This window comes from Schistocerca piceifrons, chromosome 2 (assembly GCF_021461385.2).
Source record: "Schistocerca piceifrons isolate TAMUIC-IGC-003096 chromosome 2, iqSchPice1.1, whole genome shotgun sequence".
Taxonomy (NCBI): Eukaryota; Metazoa; Arthropoda; class Insecta; order Orthoptera; family Acrididae; genus Schistocerca; species Schistocerca piceifrons.
This window is the reverse complement of record NC_060139.1, coordinates 877,694,985-877,713,040: the sequence shown is the minus strand read 5'-3', so window position 1 is coordinate 877,713,040 and position 18,056 is coordinate 877,694,985. Positions and strand designations below refer to the sequence as shown.

At 40.9% G+C, this 18,056-nt stretch overlaps 1 protein-coding gene across 1 annotated transcript in view; it reads left to right on the top strand.

Moving 5' to 3' along the window:
• The window catches only part of LOC124775954 (hemolymph lipopolysaccharide-binding protein-like), a 47,664-nt gene extending 30,799 nt beyond the window's left edge, over positions 1 to 16,865 (top strand). Inside the window, exons 4-5 of the mRNA XM_047250796.1 lie at positions 3,157 to 3,411; positions 16,693 to 16,865. Of these exons, the coding sequence (XP_047106752.1) occupies positions 3,157 to 3,411; positions 16,693 to 16,865 (428 nt within the window). The remainder of the gene's footprint in view (positions 1 to 3,156; positions 3,412 to 16,692) is intronic.
• Positions 16,866 to 18,056: the final 1,191 nt, after the last annotated feature.

Here is an 18,056-nt window from a genome sequence, read left to right as displayed (position 1 = left end):
TGACGACGTGGGTGTCCGTCCCTTATCGTAGGGCCTTCTAACTTAACACGGTTCTGCTCTCGGCCTCTGTTCTCGTTTCTCCCCTTGGAACTGCTTCTGTCTCACGATGGGGAGGTATGACATGCATTTAGGCATTCTTGTGTTAGTCTGTGGTATTCCATTTGCTCACTCGTTACTCGTATTACTTTGGTTAATATAATGTCACGATTTATTCGGAGCTATGTGACATACTACTGGATTTGCTTATCATGTCAGGGTTTTCATGGAAGGTGTTGGATTTGCCTGACATCTTACACATTGGACCACTGAAGTGTAAAGGTGTATGACGTATCTGACACTATAGGAATAAGGAAAGGGCAGTACCTGTAAAAGGACGAGGAAATACTCGAGTGAGAAAGATTTACATAAGATAGGTGACATCCTCCATGTTGACAAAACGAAAATTCTAGACGAGTTTCTCAGAATAGTTTCACAGTGTCAAGAAACTTTCAGCTGGTTATTACTATTTCCACTATTTTAATCCAGACGCCAAGCAGCAGACACAACAGGGGAACAAAATTGCAAAAAACGAAGTGAATCCACCTGCATTTCCCAGTGGTGTTTATAGTTATTGATTATCTCTCCGATTATAAAAACGTAACTAGGGGAGAATGAATTTTCTGCACCAAATGAATAGAAAAGTCTTCATGGGAACAGCAGTGCTGCACCAAATGGGACACATTATACATGATAGTACTTTCTGCAGTACGTGTCAGAGAATTACTATATAGTGTGGAGACGGTGGTCATACTTTAGTTGTGTTTCGGTCTTCTTCTATGAGATCAGTGAGAAGAGACTTAGAGATAGAAATGATACATAGGTACTTCGCCTGCAACATCAAGTATTCAATTCTCTTCCGCTTCTCTGTCTACTGATGATTAACTTCAGGAACGACTATAATCCTTTTTACCTTACGTTTTGGGTTGTAATAATGAAGCAATTATATGTTGTTTTGGGAAAGTTTAATTAACACATTCAGTGTTTTAACAAATATCACAGTGCTCTGTCTGAAAATATTGCATTGTAGTCAAATTCAAAACAACAGGAAGAAGGACTGAAGGCTTCTTCTATGACCATCTCCATGCCGATCTCCATGCCGATCTCCATGTATTTAAACAAGCTCTTGGTTCTCTTTGAGTCCGGCAAAACCAATAAAATCTACACACACCGTCTCGCTGAGACATGATGTTTGTACTGTTTGTATGCCTCTACACCTGGCTGGAGTCTTATGGAATGTGTGTACCTTGCAGGTAATATTCTCACGCTAAGAAATCACTTACATGCCTAGTGTTATATTAATGAAGATATATCGAATACTATAAACTTTTACACGAACTTATTAACTCTTTTTTTGTTATATTTGATGAGAATTTATATCTTCCGCTCAATATTCAGTTTTATGATTTTTCCAACCATACCATCTTTTACAGGCTGGTCTGAAGCAATCTGAAGAACTTGTGACAGCGTTGCAGTGTATTCTCTACTGACAAATAATTATTAAGAAAAGAATATCGATATGTTGCGCCGTTCCGTACTTAATTCCATTGTAGTCAGTCAGTTAGGCCGTTAGATGAGCAGATTTAAACGGCCCACCAGAGACAGTGTCGCCAAACATGTTCTTCATTCAGGTTCCTAAAACCGAACAAGTCAGGGACGCAGAAACTGGTCATAGGACGGTAGTATGGAACGAACCCGAGCTAAAAGCTGAGGACTCTCGTGCGCTATCATCTACGCAATGGGAGCAATTGTTCCTAATTGTACCTGGCATGGAGTTGCGCTATAGGAAATCTAAGGTATGATGCTTTTGGTGAAGTGCATAAATGGAGTAGTAAATGGTAGGAGTGGCGATAGTATTGGCAGCAAAGGTAGGAAAAGAAAAATAAGTGTGTAAGAGAGAAACCAGGAGCGACAATTTCTCTTTTTTTTCTTGTTCGTTTGGTTGTTAATTTTGCACGTAATTAAAACCGCACATTGTTTAGTGTTAGTACATTTTGTATTTCAAATCCTTACAGAACAAAAAAATTATTTTATAAGCAATATAAATTGGTTGATCGTGTAACTTATGTGTTTTTACGTAACTAAACATATTACTTTTGATACAAGTACAGTTTACATGCAGAAATATGAACTATATATAAATAATTATTGTTATTTTGTACTAAATAGAATGTTCTCCATCATTATCGAAGGCTAGACTTTGCTGTTGTTACTGATAAAAGTGAAATTTTTTTATCAATAACAGGAACATGGTTTATGTAAGATCGACGAAGTACTGGAGCGATGTTTGATACAGTTTTCTTTTGCGCTTTTTTCATTGTACTACCTTTTTTTAGGAAAGTGCGTATCCTAGTGCGATATGATATATCTGCATTTTTTTAAATTTTTGCCACAATTTCTCTCTGCTTGACGGTAAAGGTCAATAAATTTAGAAATAAATCTGAATTAAACATTGCCAGATTCAGTTTTACTGTAAATACTGCTTATTTTAAAGTAACAAACGGGATAACTATGTAGCACAGATTTCCCATAGGTAAAGCGGCTATTTATATATCCTCATTCAATTTTTAGACGGTTCACCGCTTCCGCTTTCTTGGGGACTCTACTAAGGCACTGATCGCATGCATACGGAAAACGATCCTTAAGAGGTAACGCCCAATAGGTATGCAACACCTCTAACATGCCACATTAACTGACCAAAGGTAATATGAAAACCGTAGAGGTCTACGCTTACTTATGATAATATACGGTAGGCCTACCACAGTTTTACAACTGTACTCTGGAGGGTTGCATGAATTTGTGCGCACAATGGCCTGATTCAACAAATTCAGTGCTGACTCATTATCAGCAAAACGTATAGAAATTTTTGATTAACAGTTATTTCTTAGTGAAACCTACCCTGAAACACCATTACAAGTTTTTCAGACAGCTTCTGACCACACTGTATATTAATTTATTTGGCCACATCCCAGAGTTATTCGATAGCAACATTCTCTGGTCTACCTCAAAGAGTGCACACTATTATTGTTCTAGCCTGTTGTTGACATATATTTGTATGTTTAGCTTTATTTTTGTTGTTGTTTCATGAACCTGATGTATCATTTGGTATATCACGGACAGAACCACCTGCCCGTGTTGGTGCCGACTACAAATTCTTTCCAAATGTTGGATACTACAAGCTGCACACTGACAAAAGGAACTGGGAAAATGCTCGGAGAACGTGCGCAAAGGAAGGAGCGCACCTCGCCATTGTGAACTCTGAAGCGGAAGAAAATGCTATACGGGAAGTCATGAGAGCTCACTCGACAGAAACATTCGTTGCTTTCATCGGTTTCCACGACATGTTCAAGGAAGGAGAGTACCTCACGGTCTTGGGTGAGTACCACTCCTATGTAAGTGACAAATTGAGGCTGGCTGGAAAGATTCGTACGTACATGAAAGTTTTTCGTACGTAATTTCCAAAGTAGGGCCAATATTTGAGCAAATTTCTACTCTCTCTTTCCACGGCATTATTTCTTCTGCTAATAATACTTGGAGTAGCTAAGCGTATGGCGAACACAGCAGGAGTGAATATTAGGAGTTGACGTCCTGTTGATGGCTTCAGGTGTGGTTCTTACAGCATGAGGAAACATCCAAACATCAGGACTTCTGATTTTCTCTTTCATCAGACAGGAGGGTCAGAAACAGTACAGAAAGCTCGGAACCCTGACTATGTGTTACTGCTGGTCTGAGTCAATGGCGATATGCCTATCTCGCGATGAGCGAATGTGGACTACTTTTCTGGGTTCACCACTAGTCTTGACCATTCCTCTATTTCACAAAATGGTAATATGCCTATCTGGCGATCAGCGAATGTGGACTACTTTTCTGGGTTCACCACTAGTCTTGACCATCGCTCTATTTCACAAGAATCAGCGTTCTTGTGACAACACCTTTTCTTGCTAAATCAAGCTGTGCTGTTAGAATGAATGACGTCTTCTCCTTGCTGAGGACATACTGCTGAGTTTACAACTTCGGCGTCTCACTCGCGCAAACTGAGGCAATATTTTACCGATTTGTTCTGCTTTCCACAATGTCGGCTTTCTGCCTCTTTATCGTTTTGATTGCGACAGGGGATGCTGGCCTGTCTTGCCTTGGCTTATAACTGACTGGAGAGGACTTTGAGAAAACGCTACATTTGTCCGTAATATATTTCTGCTGTTTAACAATTGCAACATATTGACACGAATTATTTACAGAAAAATGAAAAAAATACTGGATTTAACCCACGTCGGGGAGATCACGATTACAGCGTTTGTAGATTTAGAGTCAGCTTTTGGCAATGTTGATGGAAATACATTCTCTGAAATTCTGAAGGCAACAATGATAAAAGGTTTTTTGCAACTTGCACACAAATCAGACTGTAGTTATAAGAGTCGAAGGTCATCAACCTCATCAACGGTGGAAAAGGAGTGAGTCTGGGTTATAGTCTTTCCCTAATGATATGCAACATGCACTTTGAGCAAGTAATAAGGGCAACTAAGGAAATATTTGGAGAGGGAATTACAGTTCTGTTCTTTGCCAATGATATTGTCATTATCTCAGACACAGCGAAGGACGTGAAGGAGCAGTTGGGCGAAATGGATAGATTTTTGAAAAGAGAGTGTAAGATGAATATTAACAAACAATAGTAACTGTGTGTAGTCGACTTAATTCAGGTGATTCAGAAGAAATCTGATTACTAAATGTGCAAATAGCATGCATAGCGAACACTACGAATGTTGACAACTAACTAGTGGCCTAAGTTTTACAGTAGCTCGCAATAAAAGATATCATTAGTTTCATTTATATCCCTGAACAGATTGGCACTATCACAGAGAACTTAATAACTAAAAAAGTGAAATCCTGTTTAAGGAGGGCGAGTCCATAAAGATGTCATTGGGAGGATAAAGCATTCCTAACACGACCTATCTATAGATGCCAAACCATCTAAATACTAAGACTAACAAGATGTGTAGCGATAAGGTAAGTGGATATGGAAAAGAATAGAAGGCAAATAAAATAAAAGAATAAATAGTTGTCAATATTCGTAGTGTTCGCTATGCATGCTATTTTCCCTTAATATATTGATTGCCATTGGGTTTTGTGTCAAGTTATTTTTGATAGTGTAACAACTACTTGTGTTACCATCCGTGATATTGCCTAGGCTGTAAATATGCCAACTGTTATAATTCATACCTTATTATGTCACATTTTGCTTTAAATGAATTATTGGGACTCATATACACTAGGAGGTCCTTCATCTAAAAGAATTTTATGGGATTTCATTTTTTAAAAATAAATGACGTGCTTTATTTGTATGGAGCTCTAGAACGTACGCTGTCTAGTGCTGACCTTTTTAAAGATTTTACATACTCCTTAGTAAATCTGTCACGTAAAATAGTTTTATGAATAACAAATGTGTACACATGTTTTAATCTATTGTCCTAGATATGCAGAGAGGTTCGGTTTAATGCTGTTAACAATATATACATACGTTGTAGCATATTTGTGCTGGATGTACACATAGATTGGACTTAAAGTTAATATTTCCATTATTTTGAAGTTTAAGAGCTATTATGAATACCTGTCACTTGTAAACTTGAACTGTACACCTTTATATCACTACCTGTATACCCTTGTTATGCAGAGGCGAGAAGATGGCAAATTGAGCTGCCGAAACTGGTAGCATTTGAGGTACAAAATAAAATATACCGAAATATACGGTTGTTGGTGAAGTTTTTTGAATCGAGAGATACATACCAGCCGATGTCCCCCGGCCATAATGGACCGACAGAGATTTTGTATGAGGTTGGTGTTGGAGAATGGCTATGAAAATGCAGACAAGAAAATGCAGACAAGCACAAGACCCAATAACTTATTACGAGGACACCGTCATCCAACAATGTCCTGGCTGTATTTTTAGGTTCAGAATCAAAATGTCAAACTCCATTTGGTACACCACGAAAAGCACTTGACAGTAGTTTTGGTACAATCAGAATTCTCACACCTACGTTGTGCTATCATGCGACAACATAGTGAATCCTATCCGGCTGCGCATTGCCACACTGTGTCCGCCCCGGTAGCTGAGTGGTCAGTGCGACGGGATGATAAGCAAAGGAGCCCGAGTTCGATTCCCGGCTGGGTCGGAGATTTTCTCCGCTCAGGGTCTGGGTGTAATGTTATCGTCATCATCATCATCTCATGCCCATCGGCACGCCAGTCGCCGAAGTGGCGTCAACTCAAAAACCTTGCACCAGGCGAATGGTCTACTCGACGGGAGGCCTTAACTACATGGCATTTCATTTCATTTCACCACACTGTAATCTAGCTTTGAGAATTACCATTGCTTGCCAGTATCAAATACACTGATTGACAAAAACATACGATACCAGTAAATATCGTGTTGGACCTCTTTTTGCCTGGCGTAGTGCCGCAACTCGACGTGGCAAGGACTTAACAACTCGTTGGAAGTCCCCTGTAGAAATATTGAGCCATGCTGCCTTTATAGGCCTCCATAAATTCATAAGTGTTGCCGTTCTAGTATTTGGTGAACGAACTGACTTCTTGATTACGTACAATAAATATTCGGTGAGATGCGTTTTGAGTGATATCAGTAGCCACATCATTAGTTCGATTTGTCCAGAACGCTCTTCAGTCCAATTTAAAACACTTGTCATTAAATGACATGGCGCATTGCTATGCAAAAAACATGAAATCCGTGAGTAGTTGCAACTGGTTTCCAACTAGCCGAACATAATCATTTCCAGTCAATTATCGGTTCAGTTGGACCAGAGGACTCAGCGCACTCCATGTAAACCCAACCCACATCAATTTGGAGCCACCACCAGTTTGCACAGTGCCTTGTTGACAACTTGGGCCCATGGCTTCGTGGGGTCTGTGCCACACTCGAACCCTACCATCAGCTCTTACGATTTTCTGATCATCTAGGATATGGGCGATATTTTCATGAGCCCAGCAGAGATGCTGTACGCAGTGTTGTGCTGTTAGAAAAGGCTCTCGCGTCGATTTTCTGCTGTAACAACCCATTAGTGCCAAATTTCGCCTCACTGTCCAAACGGATACTATTTCCGTACATCCCACATTGTTTTCTGTGGTTATTTAACACCGTGTTGATTGTCTTGTCGCAATGACAACTTAATACAAAAGCCACTGCTCTCAGTCGTTAAGTGTAGACCACTGTACTGTCCTTCGTGAGGAGTAATGGCTGAAATTCTTTTTTCCCAACTCACCCTCGACACTGTGGGTCTTGGAATATTGAATTTCCTAACGTTTTCCGAAATGGAATGTCCCATGCGTCTGGTTCCAACTATAACTCCGCGTCCAAAGTCTGTTAATGCGCGTCGTGCGGCCATAATCACGTCCGAAAGCTTCACTGACTTCATGTTTCCGAACACTGATAGAGTTTTTACAGATGACAATGCGTCATATCACAGGGCCATAATTATTAGCGATTGGTTTGAAGAACATTCTGGATAGTTCAAGCTACAGTATCAGCTATCCAGATCGACCGATATGATTCCCATGGGACATTTATGGGACGTAATCGAGAGATCAGTTCGTGCACAAATTCCTGATTCGGCAACACTTTCGCAATGGATGGTTGTGTAAGCAGCATGACTCAGTATTTCTGCAGAGGACTTCCAACGACTTGTTGAGTCAGTGCGGCGTCGAGATGCGGTAATACACAGGGAAAAAGAAGGTCCGACACGATATCAGGAGGTATTTTACGACTTCTGTCTCCTCAGCAAGCAAGTGTATGTATACACGAAGAAGATTCTCCTTATAAATCGTTCTAAATATTTCAGCTTACAACCGCTATCAAGAACATAATCAATAGTAGTGCTTTTCGTCAGCCAAGCTTGCATCACCTAGCTGTCTAAATTAATCCTAAATAAAATGTGCTCAAAAAGCATAAAGTCATTGTTACCATACATCATCCAAGATGGTCCTTCCATAAGTCGATATCTCCAGTCACTTCAGCTGCCTCACCTTGCACCAGTAGTACCTAAATAAATGTAGCGGTCTGACAGACTGCACTTAGCCATCAGAATTTCCAAAATATTCCAAACGTGTAGAGAGAAACGATACTAATTTTTATCTGTGCCATATCGTTCACATTTATCATACTGATGCCAACGTTAAAAAAAAGATCTAAAATGTCATTGAAGAAGACAACAGTATTCTCGCCAGCTTTTTATCATATACATTACAAAACTTTAGCCAGTGGATGTATAGATTTAAGTGTCAGGAAGTCATTTCTTTTTATTTGTATGGAGTGTAGCCATGTATGAAAGTGAAACGTGGACGATAGATAGTTTAGACAATAAGAGAACAGAAGCTTTCGAAATGTGGTGCTAGAGAAGGATGCTGAAGATTAGATGGGTAGATCACATAACTAATGAGGAGGTATTGAAAAGAATTGGGGAGAAGAGAAATTTGTGGCACAACTTGACTAGAAGAAGGAATCGGTTGGTAGGACATGTTCTGAGGCATCAAGGGATCACTAATTTAGTATTGGAGGGCAGTGCGGAGGGTAAAAATCGTAGAGGGAGACCAAGAGCTGAATACACTAAACAGATTCAGAAGGATGTAGGTTGCTGTAGGTACTGGGAGATGAAGTAGCTTGCACAGGATAGAGTAGCATGGAGAGCTGCATCAAACCAGTCTCTGGACTGAAGACCACAACAACAACAGCCAGTGGATAGGTATTTTAAGTTCCTCAAGCAGGTGGCGTTTCTCTCCTTTCTTATCAGTATGTGTCACTGCTGAGTCTATGCCTTTCTGGGGGTAGCTAGAGTCACTGCATGGCAACTACCGTTTGCCGTAGTTGGCCAGTCTAAATGCTTCTGCATGCTGACTTTGACTTGTTGACTTGGGGGATGAACGTGACATTATGGAGTAATTTTACTCATTTTTATATTTTGAACGTGAGTTCTTTTAAAATGTATTTTGTGTAGGATTAACTTCCACAGTCAAATGATTTAAGCTTGCTATGGATTATATTCCCAATATTTATGATTTTATGCAAAAGTGCACTGAGGGAACAAAAATCACAACAACAAAACGGAGTTTTGTGACGTAAACGAAAGAGATCACAAGTGGTGAGTTGACGTTAATCAAGAATGTCTTTAAGACGCCATAATCAACAACTCACTGAGTTTGGAGGAGGTCGCACAACAGGCTACGAGGATCTGGATGTTTCTTCCGCGATATTGCAGAAAGACTTATCTGTAGCGTTGCCATTGTAAATGATTGCCGGCGGTGTTGCTCACGAGGATGTACGGTCGCAAGAAGACAGGCATCAGCATAGCCACGTCGCACTACCAGAGGGAAGACCATCGTGGTTCTTGGGCACCGTACTACATCTGCAGCAACAACTTGACCAGCAGTTGGCACCGTGGTGACGCAACTAACTCTTACAAATCGGTTATTTCAAGGACGTCTACGAACCAGACGCCCTGTAGCGTACATTCCATTGACGCCAAACCACCGCCATTTTTGACTACAGTGGTGTCAAGCGAGCGTTCATTGGAGGGTATGGTGGACATCTGTTGCTTTTTCTGGTGGATGTCGATTCTGCCTTGGTGCCAGTGATGGCCGTGTGTTGATTAGGAGGAAGTCACTGAGGTCGTCTGTGTGCTAGACATACTGGACCTTCACCTGGAGTTATGGTGTACGGTGCGATGTTGCAAAAATTAAATGTTGTGTGACACCGGAGTACTCTCATAGTTATCCCATGCACCCTGACTGCACAGTAATCTGGTGATACCTGTTGTGCTGCCATTCATGAACAGCATCTCAGGTGGAGATCTGTAACAGGATAACGTTCGCCCACATACAGCTGTTGTAACCGAACAGGCTCTACACAGTGTTGACATCTTTCCTTGGCCTGCTCGATCTTAAGATCTGTCTCCAATCGAGCACACATGGCACGTCACCAGACGACAACTCCAGTGTCATCCACAAACAGCACTGGCTGACCAAGTGCAACAGGCATGGAACTCCATCCCACAAACACACATCTGCCACCTCCACAACACGATGCAAGCACGTTCGTGTCCTTGAATTTTACATTCTGGTCCTTATACCAGTTATTAATGTACTAGCATTTCACATATGCAATAGCTATCTCGCGCTTACATAAACCTGTGATCTTGAAACGTTAATCGTGTAGATATATTAGCTACACAAATATATTACCGACATTTCATTACTCTATATTTATTTATTTGTTTATTTTTCGTGTTGCGATTTTTACCATCAGTGTATATTAAGATACTATTTCGTTACATTTTTCGTAATATGTCTACAACAAGTGTGCTACTGTGTAAGATGTCGTGGTCTCCTGACTTTCATTGCTTACATATTCCGCCCTCACGATCATATTCCACACATCAAGACGCTTCATTCGAACCCAAAGTCGATAAGATAAAGTCAATGTTGTATGAATTCATGTAAACGATATGCAAATAACAAGCAAGGGCACCGAGATTGAAATACTCGAGGCTGGCGCATACACACACACTCTAGACACGACAGTCACAGGAGCTTTTAGTTCGGGAGAGCAACCGCACACCAGGAGGCCGGTCCCAACCTATCTACGTCGGCCGGTGACCGCCCGTAGAGCAGACAGCGTTTGCCCGGGTGAAAGGACGACCCCGTGTTCGGCTTAAAAACAAATTCCGCTACATTGTGTGGCAGAGCCCAACCTACGCATTCTTTACAAATATAGCACGCAATTTCAGAGATTTTCACAGGGAGACAGCAAACGCCAAACGCTGGTGCTACAGATTTCCGGATTGGTCGCCTTAAACGAAACGTCTTTCTCCCGTTTTAGAAGAGCAATGCTGATTGGCAGACGATATTCCTGACGCCTTGAGCTGAAGGAGTAATGGAAGAGACCGAAAGATATATCCCTTCACGTCTGGCGTGGAGAGGGGTCGTTCTGTTGTTGCTCTTGGAGCGAGAATACGTAACGAGAGCGTGTGCGCTCGTTCTTGTACTCAAAGAGCGAGGAACAAGTCTCTCCTCAGTATTTCACTGGGAGAGCACCTCTGTCGAGAGCGAATTGGAGTGCGAATCTATATTGAGTCCTTCTGATTAAGCATTGTTCAATGTGTTGGCCGCCACACTTATTGTGCGGTGTGAATGGACAGAGTTATAGTTAAACGCCTGCGAGCGAATTTTTGCTTGGCATCGCAGTGGACTGGTTATCTGACCAGTGTACCACGCCAATAGTTAGACAAGGGGCGAATAGGAGTTCCTGACTTCATCAAGGTGTAGGGAGAGTTTGATTGGCAAAGGTCAATCCAGATAGAACGAGAGTTATCATATTTGCCAGCAGCGAGCGGCGCAGACAGCAGTCATCGCAGCTTACGGTATTGTGCACTACAGCTCTTCTGAGCCCCATGTTTCCTCCACAACAGTACACTTCACTGCATTTCACACACGACAGCCTCGACCGTAACTTGCAACATTCTAATGGATAACTATTCAAGTTGAGTAGGGGTGGCTCTCAGCCATTCTGCCAAGTCAATAATAATCTTAAACTTTGTATAGAAATTACATTAGCGAATCCTATCCTTAAGAGGTAACTTCACATTTCGAAAAGACCCCGGAAATGAAATACCTTGTTAAGTTCATAACTAAAAGTGCCATTTTGATTTCTCAGAATTTTACCAAAATAAATAATAATTTTCGTTAGTTTCATGTTTCTCTTACACTAACTAGCACTACTCCAGTACCCAAGTATCCCACTAGTTACGTAAGAAATTTTGCGAATTTTTGTGTCATTTCCTTACAGCAGACGACTCCAGAAGGTATTTATTGCTGAAAGTTTTTCAGGCATTTCTCTTTAGAACGTTAGGAGGGTCTGTCTGACTTCTGTAGTAGTGTGGGGGTGGAAACTGAATCTTGCAGCAGCCACAGGGTAAAAGATGCATCTCAGATTAATCCGTTGCGCAGAATGACAGAATAGCACCCACATGGCTCACAACTGCTAATACACTTTAGAAGTGCATCTACACTGAAGCACCATAGAAACTGGTATAGGTGTGCGTATTCAAATACAGCTATATGTAAACAGGCAGAATATGGTGCTGTGGTCAGCAACGTATAAATAAGACAAGAAGTTTCTTTCGCAGTAGTAGATCGGCTACTGTTGCTACAATGAAGGTTATGAAGATCTGAGTGAGTCCGAACGTGGTGTTATAGTCGGCGCACAAGTGATGGGACACAGCATCGCCGAGGTTGCGATGAAGTGGGGATGTTCCCATACGACCATTTCACGAGTGTATCGTGAATATCACGAATCCGGTGAAACATAAAATCTCCGAAATCTCTGCGGCCGGAAGAGGATCCTGCAAGAACAGGCCGAACGACTGCTGGAGAGAATCTTTCAACGTGACAGAAGTGCAACCCTTCCGCAAATTTCTGCAGATTTCAATGCCGCGTCATCAACAAGTGTCAGCGTGCGAACCATTCAACGAAACACATCGATATGGGCTTTTGGAGCCGAAGGCCCACTCATATCCCCTTGATGACTACATGACACAAAGCTTTACGCCTCGCCTGGGCCTGTCAACAGCCGACATTGGACTGTTGTTGACTGGGAACATGTTGCCCGTTCGGACGAGTCTCGTTAAAAATTTTATCGAGTGGATGGATTTGTTCGGGTTTGGAGACAACCTCATGATTCCATGGACACTGCGTGTCAGCAGGGGCTGTTCAAGCTGGTGGAGGCTCCGTAATGGTGTAGCGCATGTGCAGTTGGACTGAAAAGGGGTCCCTGATGCATCTGGATATGATTCTGACATGTGACACGTATGTAAGCATCCTCTCTAATAACCTGCATCCATTCATGTCCGCTGTGCATTCCTACGGACTTGGACAATTCCAGCAGGACAGTTCGGCGCCCTACATGTACAGAATTACTACAGAGTGGCTCCAGGAACACTCTTTTGAGTTTAAACACTTTCGCTGACCACCAAACTCATCAAATATGAACATTATTGAGCATATCTGTGATGTGTTGCAACGTGCTGTTCACAAGAGATCTCCACCCCCTAGTACTCTTACGGATTTATGAACCGGCCTGCAGGATTCATGGTGTCATTTCCCTTCAGCACTACTTCAGATATTAGTCGAGTCCATGCCACATCGTGTTGCAGCACTTCTGCATTCTTGAGGGTGTCCTACACGATATTAGGCAGGTGTACCAGTTTCTTGGTTTTTCAATGTATAACCTGCATATCATATCTTGTTATCATAATACATCTATAAAATGTAGGTTAGAATTTCAGTTACTACTACCATTACATATTTTCTGAACATTCAACATACGGATTACATTTTCAGTATTTTACATTAACATCATACTTACTTCACAGCATCAGTTTACGGTATGTAGGAGGCATTTCAGTACATTACGTACAGAATCGGTGGGCTACAGTTCAATAAGTTTTGCACTCTCCCCCCCCCCCCCCCCCCACACCCACCCAACTCTCCAGCCCCATCAAAGTATGTGCGTGGCCACGTTGCCCATAAGCAGGTGTAGATTCTGGATGTGATCACCATGTGTAGGTCTACAACAGGAGACAGTTCCAATAAAGCCTCTGATATGCTGGCCTTCCAGGTCCTATAAATTTCTGACACTTGCGTCATGTCCTGAACCTGAGCCACACTAGCGAGTCCACTGGGATAACTTGACATGCCTGTTGGAATCTGATTCCCATGTGCTCTGTTGGGGCGTTACACGTCTCTTTATGGCTGCACTACCACGACAATGTGTGGTTCAGTAGGAAGCAGTTTCGATCACTTGACATTAGATATTCAGCCGTAACATCTCAATAAAAACTGGGAAGTTCGACTATGCTTTTGAAAAATGCCTGTGAGATGATGAGAGAAAATTGGAAAAGACGTAAGTGAGTACCATTTTCCCGAGCCTGCAAAACGGATTTAGACGATATAACCCTCTTACTTCTCCGGTTAATTAGGCTTTTCTATATGACCATGTACCTAGAGTCCCTTATCTGTGGGGAAAAGGCATCTACTCCGAAGAATAATGCAAAACCGACTGAAGTAGATGAAGTTATAACCGAATCGCCACTGCTCAGTACCTTGGCAATTACGATTAGAAGCAAAGTTCGGTTAACTTTATATATTTTTATTACGTACACTAATTTTAAATTGACAGCAGTTAGTGGAAAATGTTTTCAAAGTATGTAATTAATGAAAATAACCAATGGTCGCCAGTTCCACACCGGAACGATAATAATTAAACCTAAACTGAACTTTCTACCCGTAAGAAATGTTACATAACAACAGTAATTGGCGTCATGGCGTAGGAACAGTACCTACTGCAATATTTCGAGTACTTCACACCACACATGTCACAGTAGTCAAATAATAATCAAATAGCAAACACATACCACATATTATATTAATTTCCAAAGATCAGTTAAAGTAAGATTGTTTACTGGTTGTGGACAGAAACTTTTTGTTACGTTACTCACCATAATACTGACTGTCACAATTGTAGCAAGCAGAAAGATTGTTTGAATTTACTCTTTGGTAAGGACTGTCATTTATCTAGAAGTTACTCTGATATTCCTATGTAATAAAAGCGATAAATTATGTCACAACCTCTAAATTAGAGACTGAGCTTTGACAGTGAAATTCAGTGTCCAAGCTACGTAAAGTTTTAAAACCAATTTTCTGTTTTGAAAATTACTCTATTTTTAGCAAATCAGCTTATACTGGCTTTACTGCAGCCAAAGATTTCATTATTACGTAACTGTGGAAAACTATGTTTCGATACTCTAATAAATTAATGTTCACTTCATTTTCAGTTCATTTTCTGATTATACAAAAGAATGCGATGGGTACTTCTTGGCTAACGACTTCGGAAAATTATTTACATGACAATATGCACGAAAACAATGTTATTTAAACAATAAATTTCCAACTACGCTGGTCAGCCTATTACACTTCTAATTATAAAATTTCTAGGTCTTACTTCACTTTATGATGGTGTTGGTTTGTCAAGTGGCTTCATTTAGCTGTAAAATAGTGCACAAGTTGATTTTCTTGCGCTGCTATAGCCAATAACATGTACCCACTGTACTCTTGAAGTTATGTGAATTACTCTTGCTCCATTTGTACTGTACCCAATAAATGCCATACACGCAGCTTGCTCATATTAAACATCCGCCAAAACAACCAATTCAGTTTTCACTGCTCTGCACTTCGGAAACAGACTTTTTATCTCAGCACTTTTGCATAGCCACACGGGCGAATACACACAACCAACGACAACAACGGTCTCCTTGTGACTCAGAACTGCTACTTTCTTGGCGTGCTCGCACGCCCAGCGATAATGTATTTACACTTTATTGTACTCTTTGACAATAGCTTTTCTCTGACTGGACCAGCGTGTCTACTTACAAAATGATAGCATTCCCTGCGTATTCTCTTTCTTAACTAACAAATGGAATTTTTAGCTTGACAACATATTTACAAGGATAATATTAAGCAGAACTAATGAACAAATTTCGTGAAACACGTAGAACATTACAGGATGTTTGAAAACGAACTCTCATGTTTTAAGTATAAATTTAACGGGAAAGTTAATGAAAAATGACGTCAGAGAGTACGTATCATGAAAGAGAGTTCCTTCAAGTTTTTTTTTTTAATGTTAGTAGACTTCAACGGGCGATCCATATGTTGCCCTGCACACGTTGAGAAGATATTCCATTTCTCGCCACGTATTTACCCAATTTCATGTGTAACTGTCCCAAACGCCGCGACGTTTCTTTCCTGTAAATGATTGATGTCTCTCATCTTATCACTGTACACAACATTTTTTGTATGGACGCAAAAGAAAAAGTTCAGAGGGGTTAAGTCTGGGCTCTGTCGTGGAAAGCGAGTGTCAATAGCTGCACACACATGGTTACTGTAATGTGGTGGGGTGCCATCTTGTTAGGAAAACACAAGCCCCTTTTCCACCTCAATATCGTCCATTTAGGGAAAGACGTTCTCTGTGAACATGTCGCAGTAAACGTCCCCGTTCACCGTTTTTTCTACAAAAAAGAAAGGACCAATCACATGATCTTCCATCAAACCGCACCAGATATTAACTTTGGGAGAGTCACGTTGATGCTGAATAACTTCATGTGGATGCTCTGCCCCTCCCCCCCCCCCCCCCAAATTCTGCAGTTATGACGATTAACTGTTCCACTGAGATGAATTGTAGACTCAACGTACACATTGTTGCTGAGTTGCTTTGCACTCCACTGCATGAAAACCTGGACTGAACTGAAAGAACAGAAGAAAGAAACAGCATTGGGGCTGTCTCAAGGTCAATCAGACCTGCCAACTGCAGTGGTGCCAAACTTAGCGAGATGATGAGTCAAACACCACAGACTAGTATGTCACTTTGTACAGATTCTAGGACACATTAAAACTAGGTAGTTCTTTTTCAAACAGACTGTATGATCATCCACAGAGTTGTGTTGTAATAACCAGACATAAGAGTTTTTTCCTGACTGCTCAATTTTAACATTTAACCACATAATACATTTTACATGAATGAAATTATTATTTCCTGTGCTCCAGGTCAACCTTTGATATCGAGTGGCCACGTAAACTGGAAGAAAGGTGAGCCTGATAACTTAAAGTTACCCGATTCTACAGGAGGCCAGGACTGTGGGGCTATTTTCAACGACGGAACCATCAGCGACGTCAGGTGCAACATAAAGAGGCTATTTCTGTGCGAGCAGAGTCTCTAGTGCTTCTAGAGACTCACTCTTTCGTGTTCTGCCGTCAGCAGTGAAATGGTGAAACTTCGACAACTGTGGCCGGCTGCAAATTATGGAGGAAACAAACAGCGAGTCAGACTTCTTTTGTCACCAATAGGAAGACGTTACAACGCAAAATATAAAATAAAAATGGTTTGTATTTCTGTTGGTATTAATTATTCCTGTAAGGAGCCAATGAGAATGTGTGTGGAACTTGCATTCATTATCACTATAATTTGTATCAAAACTCTCATATTTAAATTGACATTTGGGTGTATTTACCTCCTATGTTAGATTAAAAGTTTTATTCCCATGTTTATTCTTTCATTATCTACGTATTCAAACTCTACTTAGAATTTCAAAACAAGGCAAATTTATGTTATTAAAGCGCTCGGTTCCGTGGATGAGTTGGCAGGAAGTACTTTAACTCACATTCTTGCTAGCAGCCAGTATAATTAATCCTCCAATAACCCATAGAAATATGCATTGTCATGAATTTTTGTTTTTATACATTGGTAATAATTCTGTGTGCCAATAACTACAAACACTCGCAGTTTGAAAGATGCGTACGGGAATTGATGTTAGACTGGATTCCTAGCAAGTATCATTAGTATCTCCGGTGTGAAAATAGTAAAGAAGATGGCGTCTATTCCAACTCATCATACCCTTTGCCTAATATTAGAAAAATTAGATTTCTACAGTCAGAATAATTCTGAATTTGGTACTGAATGTCTCTAAAGTGGAATGTAGCGGCAATATTTTGTTTAATGCAGTCTGTTACACACAGGAACAAAATATTTATCTTTTTCACCTAAGTATAGATAGCGATAGAAAGCTATTTGTTTACACCTGGTAAAAATTCTACAAATGCTAACACAATAAAGCAATCGCGCACGAGAGGCGGTCGCGATCTGAGCTACTTCGTCCATCTCGGTGCTTGCAGATGTAATCACATGAGCTCGTGTAGCAGAGAATCGAACAAAACTGGGTAGGAGGGTCAAACCGGGTACCTCGCAAATTTTGTTACGGGTGCTTCTGTCTAGCGGTTGAACACTGGTACTAATAGCGGCAGCCAATTCATGCAGTTGCAGGGAACAACAGCAGCAGAGAAGCACGTTTTCTTATTTCTATGAATTTTTAAAGTATTAAGCTGTAAATTTTTCAATTTTGTTCTGTTTGTTT